The 15,429-nt window shown below is 53.3% G+C and overlaps 1 protein-coding gene and 1 long non-coding RNA gene across 8 annotated transcripts in view; one reads left to right on the plus strand and one right to left on the minus strand.

The window, feature by feature from the left end:
- The window catches only part of ARHGEF2 (Rho/Rac guanine nucleotide exchange factor 2), a 46,230-nt gene extending 32,990 nt beyond the window's left edge, over positions 1–13,240 (plus strand). For 3 of the 6 annotated variants that reach the window (XM_053666245.1, XM_037132551.2, XM_053666246.1), the window contains 20 exons: positions 308–375; positions 708–771; positions 1,397–1,526; positions 1,750–1,859; positions 2,000–2,146; positions 2,878–3,128; positions 3,337–3,462; positions 3,833–3,950; positions 4,139–4,387; positions 5,956–6,032; positions 6,680–6,849; positions 7,950–8,017; positions 9,054–9,254; positions 9,669–9,788; positions 9,891–9,958; positions 10,100–10,135; positions 10,342–10,392; positions 10,599–11,042; positions 11,340–11,520; positions 12,111–13,240. In XM_053666245.1, coding sequence (XP_053522220.1) covers positions 308–375; positions 708–771; positions 1,397–1,526; positions 1,750–1,859; positions 2,000–2,146; positions 2,878–3,128; positions 3,337–3,462; positions 3,833–3,950; positions 4,139–4,387; positions 5,956–6,032; positions 6,680–6,849; positions 7,950–8,017; positions 9,054–9,254; positions 9,669–9,788; positions 9,891–9,958; positions 10,100–10,135; positions 10,342–10,392; positions 10,599–11,042; positions 11,340–11,520; positions 12,111–12,184 — 2,753 coding nt within the window. In that variant the 3' untranslated portion in view covers positions 12,185–13,240. The remainder of the gene's footprint in view (positions 1–307; positions 376–707; positions 772–1,396; positions 1,527–1,749; positions 1,860–1,999; positions 2,147–2,877; positions 3,129–3,336; positions 3,463–3,832; positions 3,951–4,138; positions 4,388–5,955; positions 6,033–6,679; positions 6,850–7,949; positions 8,018–9,053; positions 9,255–9,668; positions 9,789–9,890; positions 9,959–10,099; positions 10,136–10,341; positions 10,393–10,598; positions 11,043–11,339; positions 11,521–12,110) is intronic. The other 3 variants (XM_037132550.2, XM_053666244.1, XM_037132552.2) reach the window with 3 other exon arrangements.
- LOC128627565 (uncharacterized) lies at positions 4,381–14,257 on the minus strand. 2 transcript variants are annotated; one of them, XR_008391811.1, is made up of 3 exons: positions 13,396–14,257; positions 7,675–9,058; positions 4,381–4,494 (listed from the first exon to the last, which is right to left on the minus strand). It is a non-coding gene; the product is annotated as an uncharacterized LOC128627565 (long non-coding RNA). The 2 variants fall into 2 exon arrangements; XR_008391810.1 differs by lacking the exon at positions 4,381–4,494 and adding an exon at positions 6,825–7,175.
- Positions 14,258–15,429: the final 1,172 nt, after the last annotated feature.

Genomic DNA, 15,429 nt, shown 5'->3' on the forward strand with positions numbered 1-15,429 from the left:
GCTCATCTCTGGCAGCCAATAATCCCTTCTTCCCTGCAGTTTACCACTCAGGTCACCTTGGAGTCAGGACTGCCCACTGCTCTGCCCGTAATTGCGGTCAGCATGTGTGCCTCCTCACTTCACTTCCCGCTTTCAGGAAGGGGGAGGTGGGAGGAGAGGGTTGGGGTGCAGTGATGTTTGAGAAGTCTGGGCAGGGGGGACAGTCTCTGAGACTGTGCAGCCAGGGGGAGATGGGTGTCTGCATACGGGTATGTCCCCTCCTGCACCACCCGGCCCTCCCTTCACCCTCTTTACCCCACCCTCCCAGCCTGCAATGTGACTATCCACAACCGCTGTAAAGACACCCTCGCCAACTGTACCAAGGTCAAGCAGAAGGTGAGATGGCAGGGAGGGCCGAGGGCTGGGGGAGAGGGTAGTGAGTATGTGGTGCCCTCTGTCTTTTTCATTCATTTCCTGCCCTGTGTTCCTCAACCCTTGTCCTCACCATGGGGCAGCCCAGACCCTCACCCACAGACCTCGGGCCCTCAGTGGGCCAGCCTGTGGCTGGAGGCGTATCTCCCCAGCACTGGGCTTAGCCGCCCCGACGCCCTCAGCCAATGTGACAGCTTTCTCCCAAGGGGGCCAGCTGTCCAACTCCTGCCCTGTGCCTGTGCGGGTGACTTCCAGGTGACAGCTGTCCTTGGTGTCTCTCTTGCTCTGTCTCACAGCAACAGAAAGCTGCACTGCTGAAGAACAATACTGCCTTGCAGTCTGTTTCACTCCGCAGTAAGAGTGAGTAGCGAGCAAGTGCAGGAGCCCCCGGGGGGCCCTGGACCCAAGCCTTCCCACCCATGGGCTTTGCCACCCCTTTGGGGCTGTTCCCTGGCTCAGGACCTTCCCTTAACTGGAAGCAGATGGTGAGATGTCCAGACTCTTGGGCTTAGGGGGCGGAAAAACAGGAGAATCCAAATCAGGGTGAGGGCTTGGGATGGCTGCTCATCTGAGCCCAGTTGCCCTGCATTATTGTTATCATTTGTACTGCATCTGGGTGTCCGTGGCAGCTGTCACTTGTGAGTTCAGGTAGTTTTGGGAGGACGAGAGAGCATGGTGCTTAGTCAAAAAGACTAGAGTCCCTGCCTGGCCGCTGGCTAAGTCACCTTAGACAAGTCTCATAAGTTTTCCGAGCTTCAGTTTGCTCATGGGCATATTGTAGGGAAGAGATAAGACAAGAAAAGTCCTTCGTGTGTTAAAAGTCTTGCACAAACGTAAGGTGGCATGACTATCACCGACTTTCTTTGACTAAAGTGGGCTGAGGGTGAGGTGGGAGAGGAGGCCTCACCTCTAGTCTGGAGCCCGGGGGGCCCGACACCTGGGAAGGCACCCAGTTTGACCTGTGCCTGCTTCACACCCCGGACAGCCACCACGCGGGAGCGGCCGAGCTCTGCCATCTACCCTTCCGACAGCTTCCGGCAGTCCCTGCTTGGTTCCCGCCGTGGCCGCTCCTCCTTGTCTTTAGCCAAGAGTGTTTCTACCACCAACATTGCTGGGTGAGCCTCTGCTTGGGGACGGGAGAGCCAGGCAGGCAGAGAATGTGACAGCGGAGACCAGGGCTGAGGGGTTCTCGCCGTCTATATCCCTGGGCTCAGAATTCTAGATAGACAGGCATGGACAACTTAGGGCGACTGCCTGTTGGATCCTGGCCGTGGCTCTGCATCTGGGAAGGGCTCTTGCCTGTGCTGGGGTGATGCAGTTAGCCCCCACTTCCCTCAGACACTTCAACGACGAGTCTCCACTGGGGTTGCGCCGGATCCTGTCCCAGTCCACAGACTCCCTCAACATGCGGAACCGAACCCTGTCGGTAGAGTCGCTTATTGATGAAGGTGACTGGGTGGGGCTTGGGTGGGGCCTGGGGGGTGCCTTGGGGGTGGGGGCTGGTGGGCAGGCCTGGGGAGGGGGTGCTCGAGAAGGACCCAGGATCTAGGGGACTGGCTCTGAGTTGTCTCCCCCCACTGATGGTCAGGTGCGGAGGTGATCTACAATGAGCTGATGAGTGATTTTGAGATGGACGAGAAGGACTTTGCAGCTGATTCCTGGAGCCTCGCTGTGGACAGCAGCTTCCTGCAGCAGCACAAAAAGGAGGTGATGAAGCAGCAGGATGTCATCTATGGTGAGCAAGACCTCCTTGAGACTTCTCTTCCTTCCCCAGGTCCTGTCAGTACCCTTCCTCTGCCAGCCCCCAGCCCCAACACCCTTCCTTCTTACTCCACTGCCCTCTGAGACTCTGCCCTCATCCCTTCATTCAGGTCAGTTCCTGGTCTTTACTCTGTGCCCGTTCCATGCCCGACACCACGCTAGGGCCTGGCAGACCATGTAGAGAACACGTGGTTCTTGCCCTAAAACCACTTACTACTTGAGAAGACAGTCATCAGGATAAAAATTGGTTAGAAAGTGCTCTAAGGCCAGTCTTGCTCTTCCTCTCAGGAATGTACCCCACGCTGTTCTTCTCTTGCGCGGGGGCATCTCCTAAACTCTAAGGGTCCCCACGAGACTTGCAACCAGGGGAGCAGTGGCAGTGACAGCTCATCCCCGGCCTGCCCCCATCCTGTCTCCAAGGACCCTTTCTCTGACTTTCTAGTGAGCAAAAGCAGCTTCTTCTAGGCTCTCCTGTTGCTTCCTCTACGCTGTGCCCTTGCTCGTTGTACTGTCCTGAGCTTTAATAAATACACTCTCAAAATCAAAAAAGAAAAAAAGTAGTAAATGATCTAAGGTCATAATAATGCAGAATGTTAACCTGGAAGGAACCTTGAAAACCTCAAATAGAGCTCTGAAGCCCCCAGCCCAGGTCCTACCAGTTGTGGCCAAACAGGACAGAGGTCGGATGTCCCATTGTCCACACAGAGTTAATCCAGACGGAGCTGCACCACGTGCGGACATTGAAAATCATGACCCGCCTCTTCCGCACGGGGATGCTGGAAGAGCTACAGCTGGAGCCAGGAGTGGTCCAGGGTCTGTTCCCCTGTGTAGATGAGCTCAGTGACATCCATACCCGCTTCCTTAGCCAGCTGTTAGACCGCCGACGTCAGGCCCTGTGCCCTGGCAGCACACGGAACTTCGTCATTCCTCGCTTGGGTGACCTACTCATCAGCCAGGTGAGAAAAGGGAGGACCCATGGGCTACATGCATAGGTGGAAGTTTGACTAGAGTGGGCATTTCCTGCCTCCGAGCTCTAGGGGCTGGGGCCAGGGACATCTGGAGTGGCAGGAAGCCAGCCTGTTTGGCCAGAGGCCAGAGGGTATCAGGGGATAAGGTGTGGCTTTGGGGGATATACTGACCCAGCCTTGCTCCCCCAACTTCTAGTTCTCAGGTGCCAGTGCGGAGCAGATGCGGAAGACCTACTCAGAATTCTGTAGCCGCCACACCAAGGCCTTAAAGCTCTATAAGGAGCTATATGCCCGAGACAAACGCTTCCAGCAGTTTATCCGGGTGAGCAGACCTTTCAAGGACACACACTCAGCCTCCTTTTGTGGCCCAAACGCAGCCTGCCTCATTCACGGGGTGCACAGGTGCACTGCACCTACCCACGCACTAGGTGTTCACCAGCCTCTGTGGACTATGTGCTTGTGGAGCCCCTCATGGCAGTAGAGCAAAAGCTTTCCACTACTTGGTCTGGTTGTCCTCATAGCAAACCTGTGGCGTTGTATCCTCATCTTCCAGATGCACTCACCTAAGCCAGCATGAGGTCAATGGCCAAGTTAGGGCCAGCACCAGAGCGTAGGCTCCAAGTCCAGTGTTCTCCATGTTGCCCTTCCCTCTGGCCCCACTCTGGCCCTGAGCCCTGCCTCTGCCCTTGCAGAAAGTGACCCGCTTGGCTGTGCTAAAGCGGCATGGGGTACAGGAGTGCATCCTGCTGGTGACCCAGCGCATCACCAAGTACCCAGTGCTCATCAGCCGGATCCTGCAGCATTCCCACGGTGAGAGGGAGGGCCCTGGAGAGGATGGGGGTGAGGGCTGTCTGGGATATGAAAAGGCTCAAGAGAAGGGATAGGGACAGATGTGGAACCCTAGGCAGCCTCTGATGGTGTGATCGAGACTAGATGGGAATTGGGACCGAGGTGAAGCTGGCTGGCTGAGCCATCCCTCGTGCCGACCTCGGTGCCAGGGCTTGAGGAGGAGCGCCAAGACCTGATGACGGCTCTGGGGCTGGTGAAGGAGCTGCTGTCCAATGTGGACCAGGATGTGCATGAGCTGGAGAAGGGGGCTCGCCTGCAGGAGATCTACACCCGCATGGACCCCCGGGCCCAGACACCGGTGCCTGGCAAGGGCCCCTTTGGTCGAGAGGAGCTTCTGCGGCGCAAGCTTATCCATGATGGTTGCCTGCTCTGGAAGACAGCGACTGGCCGCTTCAAAGGTTAGTGGTCACCTTGGCAGGCTGAGCAAGAGTTTGCAGTCAGAGATTGAGAGGGAGAGACATCCAGTCCTTAGATCTGTCATTGTAGCCTTATATGTGGGCGAGACCTAGTGAGAAGAAAAAAACTTAGTCTTTGTTTCGGTGAAAGTCTGCATTCTGGATTTAACCTGATGCACTGCACAGGGGCTTCCTTGTCAGTATTTATTCCTTTCTTTGGTCCTTTCATGTCCAGAGAGCTATCAGTTTTGATAAGGAACACAGAAGCTCCAGGACCTTAGGACAGGCTTGGGGCAGTTGGCTGTACCCACTGGAGTCCCAGCCACTGGGCTGGGGAGTGGGCAGGAGCTTTGGAAACACAGCTGGGAAGGCCCCCAGGTGGGGGTGGAGCCCAGCAAAGGATGGATAGACTAGACTAGACTAGAGAAGACAGGAGAGCCACGGGGTGTGTTGGGGCATGGGCACACTTTCCCAGGCTCTCTTCCCACATGGCACTGACCAAGTCTTCCCTGCCTAAATCAGGGGGAGACAGTATTAGGCTTCAGCTTGGGGTGAGGAGTGGGCAACACAAGTAAGTCGTGCGCCCTCAGGCCGGAGCCTGGCTGAGCCTCTGTCCCGTGTTGGAATCCCCATGTGCTTGGGGATTGCAGTCTTCTTCACCAGCCTCTTTCCTTCCTCCCTTTTTCTCCTTCCCATCCATCCCACATAGTAGCTAAGAATATAAGCCTTGGGGGGGAGGTCAGAACTAGTAAGACTGGAGATCTTTATTTCTGAAGCATTTAGCAGAACCCCCCCCTTTCTGTGTGCCCGCAGTTCAGTATGATCTCCAAGGGAATGGGGTATGTATTTTCTTGATCACGACATCTGAGTTTTATGGACTTGACCTTTGTTTCCTCTGCAGTCTGAAAGTACAGGACCTCATAGGGTGTGAGAGCCTGGAAGTTGGGGCAGAGGAGGAAAGCGAAGGGGCTGCTGGGGCGGAAGGAGATGGCATTGTTCAGCTGTGGCAGAGGGGGCGAGGGACCCAACCTCCCCTGCCTCCCTGGCACAAAATGAGAAGTGGGGCCATGCTGGGCATGGGGATTGGGGTCTGATAAGCCCCATGGTCTTAGGTTAGCTAGGGTTAGAAACAGGGTTGAAAAGTTGAAAAACGGCGGCCCCTCCTGCTCTGGGAATCCTTTTTATTCTCAGCTTCAGAGGGTTTGCAGAGCCTGTGGAGCCAAGCAATGGACATGGGAGGGGCCTCTGGGCCCCAGGTTAAGAAGCCTTCCTCAGTTGGGTAAAGAGGGCTGTCTTCACAGGAGTTGGTTGATCTCTGGGTTTCTTCCAGCCCAAGAAGCTGTTTTACCTGGCATATGCATCCTTTTTTCCCCTTGAATTTCAAAGCTGTAAGAGTGGGGAGGTGCGAGGCTTGCACAGCTGGAGGGAGCAACCAAAGGGAAGAGAGGCCAGGAAGGGGGGTCAGGAGCTCTGACTAGACTGGGTGGGCCTGGCCTGGTCCTTGAGCGCTTGAAGAGGGAGCCGCCGCTCACTCGTGCTGACTGCTCTCCCCGCCTTTGTCCCCCCGCCAGATGTGCTGATGCTGCTGATGACAGATGTGCTGGTGTTTCTCCAAGAGAAGGACCAGAAGTACATTTTTCCTACCCTAGTAAGGCCTTCTACCTCCTTTGTCAGCACAGACTAGTGTTTCAGGCCCTTTTTGGTTTTCTACCTGAGTCTGAAAAAACCCTGCAGTCCTATAGAGTCCAATGGCTATGATTGTACCCATTATTATAATAAAATAAGAAATAGGAAACTAACAGGGATTGTTACTGTATGCAGGCACTTTCACACTTGTGAGAAAGGCCAGTTAATATCCCCTTTTTGTAAATGAGGAAAGTAAAGCTTAAAGTTAATTAATTTGGCCCTGGCTGGTGTAGCTCAGTGAATTGAGAGCAGGCCTGTGAACCAAAGGGTCGCCAGTTCAATTCCAGTCAGGGCATGTGCCTGGGTGGCGGGCCAGGACCCCAGTAGGGGGTGTGCAAGAGGCAACCACATACTGATGTTTCCCTCTCTCTCTTTCCCTTCACCTTTCTCTGAAAGTAAATAAATAAAATCTTTTTTTAAAAAGTTAATTAAATTGCCAAGGGTTATGCGTGCTTCTAAGTCCTCTCTGGATGGCACCAAGTTGGGGCTCTTATTTTGTACTGTGGGCAGACTTTTCTTTCCTTTGGTTATTCCAGAAGGACTGAAGATCATCCAGATATCCAAGGATCAGGATTCCCAAGCTTAATCCTTCCTTTCCCTGACTGACAGGACAAGCCCTCCGTGGTATCGCTGCAGAATCTCATCGTTCGGGACATTGCCAACCAGGAGAAGGGGATGTTTCTGATCAGTGCAGCACCCCCTGAGATGTATGAGGTCCACACGGCGTCACGAGACGACCGGAACACCTGGATCCGAGTCATTCAGCAGAGTGTGCGCCTGTGAGTGTGTGTGGCTCAGGGTGCCTGTGGCTTCGGGCCCCGGGCCACAGCACTCCATGGGGTAGGACCTAGAGTTCAGAGGTGGAGGCAGACGTTGGATGGGAGACAGGATGGCCCAAGGCAGAAAAGGTCATCCTTTATGTTCTCATATATGACAGTCCTGACTGCTTTTCAAATGCAACATGAGCTGACAAGCAAAGGAATATTTTGAGCTGACATATGGTGGGGTAGCTGGCAGTTCGACAGCCCGATTTCAGCTGCCTTAGCACCTTGGTCTGTAGGCAGTGGGCAGTTGTTTGGGTTGTGTTGCATTTTACCTTTATTTTCTAAAAACGAATGAAAAAGAAATGAAAGCATTGATACTGGGTATAAGAGAAGCAAGTCTCATAAACTAACTCCATGCGATAGAGGCAAGAAGGAAACCGTTCACTGTGCCAAAGCAGCAGTTCATTCACCTCGGTTGGATTCTTTTTAGCTTTCATAAAAATGGATTCTTCTCCACTTCATAATATGTAAACCTATTTTTTTCATTTCCACGATTTAGACTTTTGAACCAAGGTTTCAGAAATGCATATAAAACTATGAAATTGCCTATTTTAGCAAAACAATGCGAAATACCTGTCCCATTGACATTAGATCCACAGTGACTCCTTTATTAATAGTATTAATATTTGTAATTGTTAAAATTACAATTAAAATTATTTAGTCATTTACTAAGTTTTCACCATTGTCAAAAGCACTGTTATATTATTGCATTTAATCCTAACGAAAAACCTATAAGATGATATTCCCATTTTTCAGATAAGGAAGTAGAAAGTTGGTCACCTGGTAAACAGTGGCGCCAGGAGGATATCAGCCCAGTTTGCTAGTTGTCAAAGGCTGGAGTTGCCCCTCTGCACTGTGCCACCTCCAGGTGACCTTGGGAGAGGTCCATACATAGCAACAAATGCAGATGATCAGTGCTGAGAGAAGGGGAGGTTCAAGAGCGAAGGAAGGAAACCAGGGCATGTAGCCAATGAGTCTTACCAGGAAAGCACAGCACATGTCTGGTCTGTAACCGCTTCCTTTCACTACTCTCACCCGATCTGTTATGCTTCCAGCTGCCCATCCAGGGAGGACTTCCCCCTGATTGAGACAGAGGATGAGGCTTACCTGCGGCGAATTAAGAGTAAGTCCACCCAAGGGGTTGGTTAAGTAATTTATGATACATTCACACAGTGGAATTATATGCAACTATTTTGATAAATGAGATGGCTCTATGAGGGCTGATGTAGATCAATACTTAAAATATATCATTAAGGGAAAAGAGCAAGGTTTAGCCCTGGTTGGTGTAGCTCAGTAGATTCAGTGCCGGCCTGTGAACCAAAGTATCACCTGTTCGATTCCCAGTCAGGGTATGTGCCTGGGTTGCAGGTCAGGTCCCCAGTGTGGGCAGTTCAAGAAGCAACTGCACACTGATGTTTCTGTCCCTCTCTTTCTCCTTTCCTTCCCTCTCTAAAAATAAATAAATAAAGTCTTCTTTTAAAAAAGAAGAACAAGGTTTAAAACAGCATAAAGTATATGCTACCTTTGGTGTAAAAATGATGGGGATAAATATACATCAAAGGTATTATGTGTGTGTTTATAATGTCTCTTCAAAGATAAGATATTACTATGGCTGCCTCTGCAGAGGGGAACTAGGAAGACCAGGATTGAGATAGTAACTTACTGTTTTACTGGAGGGCCTTATATTAGTTAGGGTATGGCCTGCACCCCAGCTAGCAGGGGGCAGGGAGGAGCAAGGAACAAGGAAAGTTTGTACCCTTTGTTTTGAGGGTAGACCTGGAAGGCACACCCATCACCCAAAATGTAGTCATGTGGCAAATTCTAGCTGCAAATTAGATTGGGAAATGAGGCCTAGCTGGGTACCACGTGCCCAGATGAAACTCGTGTGCATTTTCTAACTAAACGAAGACGGGGATGAAAGCTGTTGGACAGCCTTCGGTTCAGGCTGCAAATCTTTTTTACTTTTGTTTTTAAAACAAAAATACCTATGTTACTTTTCCCCAAAACACTTTTTCATAATTACCAAAAAATTCAAAGTCAGTCATGCTCCTCCGCCCAGGCCTGGCCCCGATCCCTGGGGCCGCCTCTGGGAGGGCTGCCGCTCCGCTGCTGGCTCTTCGGTGCGCTCACCTGTGTGCTCACCGGTTCCTTCTCCACAGTGGAGCTGCAACAGAAAGACCGGGCGCTGGTGGAGCTGCTGCAAGAGAAGGTTGGACTATTCGCCGAGATGACCCACTTCCAGGTGGAAGAGGATGGCAGCAGCGGGAGGCCCATGCCCACCCTGCCCAGGAGCCTCTTCCGCTCCGAGTCCCTCGAGTCCCCTCGTGGCGAGCGGCTGCTGCAGGATGCCATCCGTGAGGGTGAGGCAGCCCTAGGGAAGAGTGCCCGCTCATCCACTCACTGTCAGAGAATGTGGACACGTGGCTAGACCTGGATGCACACAGACAAAGGGGCTGTGGGGTATCAACCTCACAGTCCCTAAGCTCCCTTGAATGCCCGCTGTGTGCCAGGTGCTGGGAAAGTCAGGGGAAGAGACGTGATTCTTACTTCTGTTAGATTCCTCTCATGCTACACACGTGGGCTGCCCTTGGGCACCTTTGATGAACTCTGCCTCGTGCGTGGCGGTGTGAGCAAGAGCTCGCCTCTGCAGGGCCGTTCCCCTGGACAGCCTCGTAGCCCTCGTAGCCCACCTGTGCTGCACAAGTGGCGTCCCCTCCCATTCCCCACAGGCTTCTGTGTTGCCTCTGCCCTCACCTCTCACTCTTTCCCTTTAGTGGAGGGCCTGAAAGACCTGCTGGTGGGGCCCGGAGTGGAGCTGCTCCTGACACCCCGGGAACCAGCTCTGCCCATGGAAGCAGAAAGTGGTGGTAACACGAGTCCTGGAATCACTGCCAGTGAGTGCCAGGGCAGGGGACCAACGTAGGGGTGGCAGCAGGGACCAAGTGGTCAGGGTCCTAGGGAAGTGAGCTTGGCTTGTTCTTTTCTCCTTTCAACAGATGGCGAGGCCAGAACTTTCAATGGCTCGATTGAGCTCTGTAGAGCCGACTCGGACTCCAGCCAGAAGGTTGGTCCTCAGGAGGTGTTGGGACTTGGCTAGAGGATGGGAAAGGGACAGCTGGCCTATAGATTCTTGACACAGAACTATCAGGGACACGTACTAGAGACGTGCATGCCTGCTGACTCCTACCCTTGCCCCTTGCTGCAGGATCGAAATGGAAATCAGCTGAGATCTCCCCAGGAGGTGAGATGGGAATTTGATGGTGTAGGAGACTGAAGGGAGGAGATTCTCAGTCTGAGCAATTGGAGCGCAGGTTGGAGGGGTGTGGGAGTGCATACCTCGGAGTGTCGAGTCTTACTGTCCCCACACACACACTTAGCTTCCAGGCAGTTCTCTCATCCTGCAGCTTGGGCCCTGTTCCCACCCTCTCCTCTGTCCTCTATCCTCAGGAAGCGTTACAGCGATTGGTCAATCTTTATGGACTTCTACATGGCCTGCAGGTCAGTGGGGCAGGGGCTAGAATAGGGAAGGGGAGGAGCCAGAGCAGAGCTGCTCGGGTCGGGCAGAGTCACTCTGACTGGCCTTTCTGCACCTTGTCCCAGTTGGAGCACTCCAGGAATCCTGACCTGGCCCCTGGGGCTGAGGGTGGGGGCTAGAAGAAACAGGGTGGGGTCTCATATACTCACCTGTGCACCTTCCACGCCAGGCGGCTGTGGCCCAGCAGGATACTTTGATGGAAGCCCGATTTCCTGAGGGCCCCGAGCGACGAGAGAAACTGACCCGAGCCAACTCTCGGGATGGGGAGGTTGGCAGAGCCGGGGCTACCTCTGTGGCTCCCGAAAAGCAGGCCACAGAACTGGCATTACTGCAACGGCAGCACACGCTGCTGCAGGAAGAACTGCGGCGCTGCCGGCGCCTTGGCGAAGAGCGGGCAGCTGAGGCTGGCAGCCTGGAAGCTCGGCTCCGGGAGAGCGAGCAGGCCCGGACTCTGCTGGAGCGGGAGGCTGAAGAGGCTCGCAGGCAGCTGGCCGCCTTGGGCCAGGCCGACCCCCTCCCCCTGGAGGCCCCCTGGGCCCGCAGGCCTCTAGATCCTCGGCGTCGGAGCCTCCCTGCAGGCGATGCCCTGTACTTGAGTTTTACTCCACCACAGGTAAGGAAGCTTGGAGCAGTGAACTGACCTGGGGTGGACATCTGGGTCCATGGGAAAACCTGAAAGGAACTGGGGATTTGAGCCCAGGTGAAATTGGGCAACAGACTTGAAGGATATTAGGATACTAGTTAGAGAGCTAGAACTTTTAGGTGGGTGCAGAAAGAAGTCAGTGATGGATCTACTGAGAGCATTCAGCCATGGGACCCCATGGGGCACACTGCCTCCAGCTGAGCAGGGCCTGCTGTCTTCCCACTTCTCATTCCCCGGCCTGCTGCTTTTCTTGCCCACCATCCATAGCCCAGCCGAGGCCATGACCGCCTGGATTTGCCTGTGACTAGTCGCTCTGTCCATCGACCCTTTGAAGATCGAGAGAGGCAGGAGCTGGGCAGCCCTGAGGAGCGGCTACAAGATAGTGACCCTGACACTGGCAGTGAGGAGGAAAGCAGCAGCCGTCTGTCTCCACCCCATAGTCCACGAGGTGAGATCCTGGCGGAGACATGGAATAGAAGGGGGTGCAGCTTGAGTTCAGGCCCTTGGGCTGTGCTTTCCAAAGGGAGCCTGCATCCGGGAGCATGGGAAACATTTGGGAAGTTCCTAACTAACCACCGAGGTCTATAGGAATTCTTGGGATGGACACGAGGATTTCCTGTTTTGTCTGACCGTGAATGAGTGGTGAAACTCCAGGAAGCAAAGAATGTAGGGACCACTTCTCCAATAAGTCAGTGATTCCCAAACTTTTCAAGTAGAAATAGATTTTTTAAAGTAAAAAACAAAAGTCAAAGACCTCCAAATTCTTATAGTTGGATCAGGAAATACAAAGTAACCAAAAGCTACTGTAACTTCATATAGTTAATCTGAAAAGAGTTTGAATCTTATTAATCAAATTTTATCTTCATGTATTTACAAAGTGTATAAAGTACCTAGGTGTGGGCACATTACTTTGTTGACAGAAGTTTTCCCCCCACCCAGGGGTTCCTAGCCTCAGCTGCTCAGCCTGCAGATGGCGTCAGGGTAGGGGTGTTCGTGGGAGCGCCTGCTCACTCACTGACTCTGCCCTGTCCCCTTCAGATTTCACCCGAATGCAGGACATCCCAGAGGAGACTGAGAGCCGCGATGGGGAGTCTGTAGCTTCGGAGAGCTAAGGTGGCCCCTCCCTCCTTCCTGTGCCCCTTGAAGAATGTTACTGAGGGAGGCACACCTTGGGGACTCCAGCCTGCCAATGACCAGGGAACATTTGAACTGCTGATTGTCCCTGCCAGCTCTTGGGATTCTTGGATATCAGGGGCCATTTAGGAAGCTGGGGGAATTAGGCCACAGTGCCCCCTGGTGGCATCCATAAACTACACCACAGATGCCAATTTTTCACGCCTTCTTCCCTCTACTTTAGGAAAATTTATTTATTTATTGTTTATTAGTTATGGAGGGAGAGGGTAGATTAGAGGACCAGGGACATGGGAACCAAGCCATAGGGATTGGGGGCCTTGCCCTTTAACACTACTGGGGTTTGCTCAGGCTGAACCGTGCGCCTCTAGGTTCTTGCCCTGACACCTTTCCGGCAACAGCCTCTTTAAAGACAGGCAGGCTGCAACCATAGGACCCTACTGCCCCTTCGAGAAGGGCTGTGGGCAAGGCCATGTCCCTCTTCCCTCAACCTTGTACCGCTGTTCTTTCTCTCTCGTGCTCCGTGGAAGCCCCAGGAGATAGAGCTCGGCTTCCTAGAGTTGATGGAGTAGAGGTTGAGGTGGCCATGAGGGTCGGTTGGGGTTGAGGGAAAAACCCACAGGGGCCAGAATGTCTTATTGTTGTTTTCTTTTTTTGTACCAAAGCCAACTGCACGTGTTTTATATTTTTAACAGAAGATTGTAGGCAATTAGAAATTGCAGCCTTCTATCTCCACATCTCTGAAGAACTTGAGGGATGGGGGAATAATGACTCTCCCCCCCTCTCTAGTAATGGGGGACCTAGTGTGACCTCTCCCCCAACCATTTGGAAACAGTTCGAGGGCGCCTTGGGAAATCTCTACAAGCCCTGACCTTATCCTGCACCTCACCAACAATGCTGGAACCTCAGCCTGAATTTGGGGGATTTTTCAATGGACCCCCAGTGCCCACCAGCCCCAGCCATTTGTCTGCCAGTTTGGTTGTAAGAAACAAGTGAAAGATAAAACAAGGAGAATTAAAGACCTGGAACCCTATGGAGCACTGTCTGACTGCCTGCTGGTTCTGAAGGTGGCACCCTGTGTTCCTCCCAAAGGGGTCTTTTCCTGTCACAGGAGGGGCAGGTGGCCTCCCTGAAGACAGGGGACCAAACAAAAGAAACTGCTACCAACTTTTTTGTTATTGTTGATACTCACGAACACAAGGATAGAGATGAAGGGGTGCGTGGGTTCCAGGGGCTGTTGGGGATTCCAGTGCTAGAAAACTTGTCTTCATGTCGTCTGCACGCTGTGCCACAGGCTGCGTCCGCCTCTTGCCTTCCTGCCCTTTTGAGCCCGTCCCGTTGCATGAGTTGTTTGTTTCCAGGTTGAGCTCCCACCTACCCTGGTGCTTCAGTCGGAGCCCTGGGGTATCTTCTCAAGATGGTTCCCCTCGGAGGAGCTGTTTACTTGCATTTTGGCTCTTTGACAGATTAGGTTGATTTCATTTCTCATTCTGATTACTTGTACTTCCCGTTTCTGGTTAATACCCTCCCCGGGGCTGTGGGGGAGGTGAGTGTAGAAATGCTGGCCTGCGTGCACGTACCTCCATGGGGGCCAGGGGGGTGAGATGAGAATGGGGCTTGAGACCTCCTGCTGGAAAGAGGAATTTGAATCCCATGGTGGGCGGTGGGACTAGGGAGCAGCCATTGCCCTCGGACCCTCTGATTCTCAAGCAGCGTCAGGCTTTCCCAGGTGCTTTCTCACCCATCACACAGTCTGCAGTAGGAATGGCTGTCATCTTATAGACATGGAAATCTAGGTGCAAACGGCTTGCCAGACCCAGATAGGGTCCAGGAAGAGGTCAGTCCTTCACTCCCCCCTGCCCTGCCCAACTCTGCCTAAGAATACCAGAGCTCCAGGCTCAAACCCGCGGGCCGTACGCAGCTCAGCAGCCCTCTGCTATGTCAGTTGGGACCCACTGTACAGGTGGAGAGGACCGAAAAAGACCAGTGCTGGGTGGGAGGAGGGTGTTAGGGTCCAAAGACCACTGAAGGGAACACAGCCTCCTCCCACATGCTCACCGGGACCCAGTAAAGGATGCTGGTCAGGCCCAGAGCTTGTGTGGAGAAACCCACCTCTATTCCTGGTAGTGCCACCCCTCCTGCAGCCCCCTGACCAAAACCCCCTCCTCATCGGAAACATGATGTCACATTGCCCATTCCCTAATCCCACATTGGAAACGGTCTTAACTACTTCCTGCAGTTTCAAAGCTCTTTGCCTTCTCGTGCCGGCAGCCAGGGCCCAGCTCTGCCACAACAGTGCCTTTCCATTCGAGAGGCACTGCCCAGCCACATCCTCCATTGCTGCACCTCCCCCACCTCCCCGACCCCTTCTAAAGGTGAGCCTACGCGCATTGATCTCTGGATTGGACCTGTTTCAACTGTGTCAATATTTACCTCTGGGTCCCATGAGGCAGAGGCCCCTAGAGGAGCCAATATCCGGGGCCCCGCAGAGGCAGGGCCATTGGAGGGGCTCCGCGTGGGGTGGCAAAAGCGTACTCGGGTGGGTAAGGGTTTCCCATCCTGAACTGGCTGGGAACAGACCTGTAGTGTTAGAACCAGTTTACACATTATCGAAAACGGAAATTGAACATCAAGAGGCTAATTAAATATATTACTCAATATATGGTGAATTGGGTGGCTGTTTACCTCTCAGCAGCTGGACGCAGCCGGAGCAGCGTGCCCGCCCACCCTGTGGCTGCCCTCCAGAGCAGCCCTGCACGCAGGCGCTGCTCTCAGCCGCTGGGGTCGACCTTGAGTAGCTAGAGTTGTTCAGGCCACAGGATATGCCAGAGCTTGGGGGTGGGGCAATGGAAGTGGGAGCTCCGCCCCATCTTCCTGCCACCTTCATTTCCAGGGGCTGCCTCCCAGAAAGTCCCTGTGACAGCCAACCTTTATTGTTGCTGGGTCTCCGGAAGCTGGAAACCAAATGGGAACCCCCTGCTCCAAAGAACACATCTTCAAGAGGGGCTTGAGGAGCCAGCTGCTCACTCAGTTCTTAAGGAAAGCTTTCATTTTACTCCAGAACATGTAAAATTCATTCCAGATGAGTCCTGACCTGTGGCGGCTCCCTTGTTGAGCATCGTCCCACAAAGTGAAAGGTCCCTGGTTCCATTCCAAGTCAGGGTGTGGGTTGTGGGCCAGGTCCCTGACTGGGGGTGCATGTGAGAGGCAACCAAACAATGCCTCT

Source organism: Artibeus jamaicensis, unplaced genomic scaffold (genome assembly GCF_021234435.1).
Source record: "Artibeus jamaicensis isolate MK-2021 breed Jamaican fruit bat unplaced genomic scaffold, CSHL_Jam_final contig_447, whole genome shotgun sequence".
NCBI lineage: Eukaryota > Metazoa > Chordata > Mammalia > Chiroptera > Phyllostomidae > Artibeus > Artibeus jamaicensis.